General features: G+C 41.7%; 1 protein-coding gene across 1 annotated transcript; it reads left to right on the plus strand.

The window, feature by feature from the left end:
• Window positions 1-233: 233 nt before the first annotated feature.
• Window positions 234-1007, plus strand: LOC149153554 (uncharacterized). The gene is made up of 2 exons (XM_089443847.1): window positions 234-503; window positions 615-1007. The coding sequence occupies exons 1-2, from the start codon at window positions 234-236 to the stop codon at window positions 1005-1007; spliced, it is 663 nt and encodes a 220-aa protein (XP_089299973.1).
• The last annotated feature ends 455 nt before the right edge of the window (window positions 1008-1462 follow it).

Here is a 1462-nt window from a genome sequence, read left to right on the forward strand (position 1 = left end):
TTTCCAAAAATAAACGTAGTTTAGAAAATAAAAATACATGAAATATAATATAAGTAACATTACTTTGAATCAAGCCCTCATCAAGGAAATTTACCTGGTCCAACAAAACGATAGGCCCCAGTCACATTGCTGCTCTGTTGGACAGATTTCTTGTCCAATCCTCCTTCTTGACCTGTGGTCTAACGACCACCTCTAAAACCCTACCGAACTACACCTCTGACCATAAACCAATTATGCTCGAGCTCTCCTTGGATGGAAATCTGAGCGCCATCCCCTTTAGATTCAGTTCTCTATGGATTGATCAAGAAGGTTTCCAGGAGGCGGTATTCGAGGCCTGGAATCAGCAAGTTCAAGGATCCCCGTTCTTTGTGTGGGAAGAAAAAATGAGGGGACTGAAAAGAGAGCTCAAGGAGTGGGCTAAAACGTTGAAAATGCCCATCGCCAAAAGAAAGGAGATGCATGACAGTTTAGCAGGTCATCAATTAGCTATGGAGAACTCCGGCGTAACTCAAACCCTTCTTCAAAAGGAAGTAGAGCTGCAAAAGGATCTCCATAAAGCAAGTAGGGATGAAGAAGAGTTCTGGAGACAGAAATCCAGAAATCTTTGGTTATAGGCTGGAGACAAAAATACAAGCTACTTCCATAAGAAATCTAAAGCACGCAAGCACTTCGAAACAGTAAATGAAATCCATTATCAAAACACTGTGGTTAAAGATTTTGAAGGCATAAAGCGAGCAGCCCACTCCTTCTTCAAAGACCTTTACTCAGCCCCGGAAGACCCACCTATCGATTCTCAAGCCTATCTGATTGATCTAATCCCTCATAGTGTTCAAGATTCTGACAATACTATGATGACTGCACCAATCAGTATGGATGAGATTAAAAAAGCTCTAGATTGCATGGAACCGGATAAAGCGTCGGGCCCTGATGGGTTCACAGCAAGGTTCTACCTGACTTGCTGGCCAACAATTAAAAAAGATCTGCTGAGAATGGTTCAGAAATCTTAGACATGTACCAAGATTGGAGGCAATACCAATTCGACTTTCCTCGCCTTGATTCCAAAAGATAAAGGCGCCACCAACTTCAACAGATACCGTCCCATTTCTCTGTGTAATACAAGCTATAAACTGGTTACAAAAATAATAGCCAATCGTCTTAAGAAAATTCTGCCGATCATCATCCCTGAAAACCAAGGAGGATTCATCAAAGGGAGAAAGATTCTAGACAATATTGTGCTGGTGCAAGAAGCAATACACTCAAGTTGTCATAGAAAAGAGAAAGGCATGGTGATTAAGCTAGATTTGACAAATGCCTTTGATAGGGTGAGACATGATCTTCTGTTTTCTGTTATGGAGAAATTTGGATTCTCAAAAGATCTCATAACTTGGGTGAAAGCCTGCATTGCCTCCCCATGGATAGCGCCTTTGGTTAATGGTCGTTCAACCGAATTCTTCCAGGCCTC

This window comes from Pinus tabuliformis, chromosome 9, assembly GCF_031772625.1.
Source record: "Pinus tabuliformis cultivar Carrire ecotype Pingquan chromosome 9, CPIR1, whole genome shotgun sequence".
Lineage (NCBI taxonomy): Eukaryota > Viridiplantae > Streptophyta > Pinopsida > Pinales > Pinaceae > Pinus > Pinus tabuliformis.

What these genes read in the sequence shown, in the direction of transcription:
- LOC149153554 (XM_089443847.1), top strand. Translation starts at nt 234, where the DNA reads ATGCTCGAGCTCTCCTTGGATGGAAATCTGAGCGCCATCCCCTTTAGA. An exon ending in TAGCTATGGAGAACTCCGGC is followed by an intron (nt 504 to 614) that starts GTAACTCAAACC and finishes CTTTGGTTATAG; the next exon opens with GCTGGAGACAAAAATACAAG.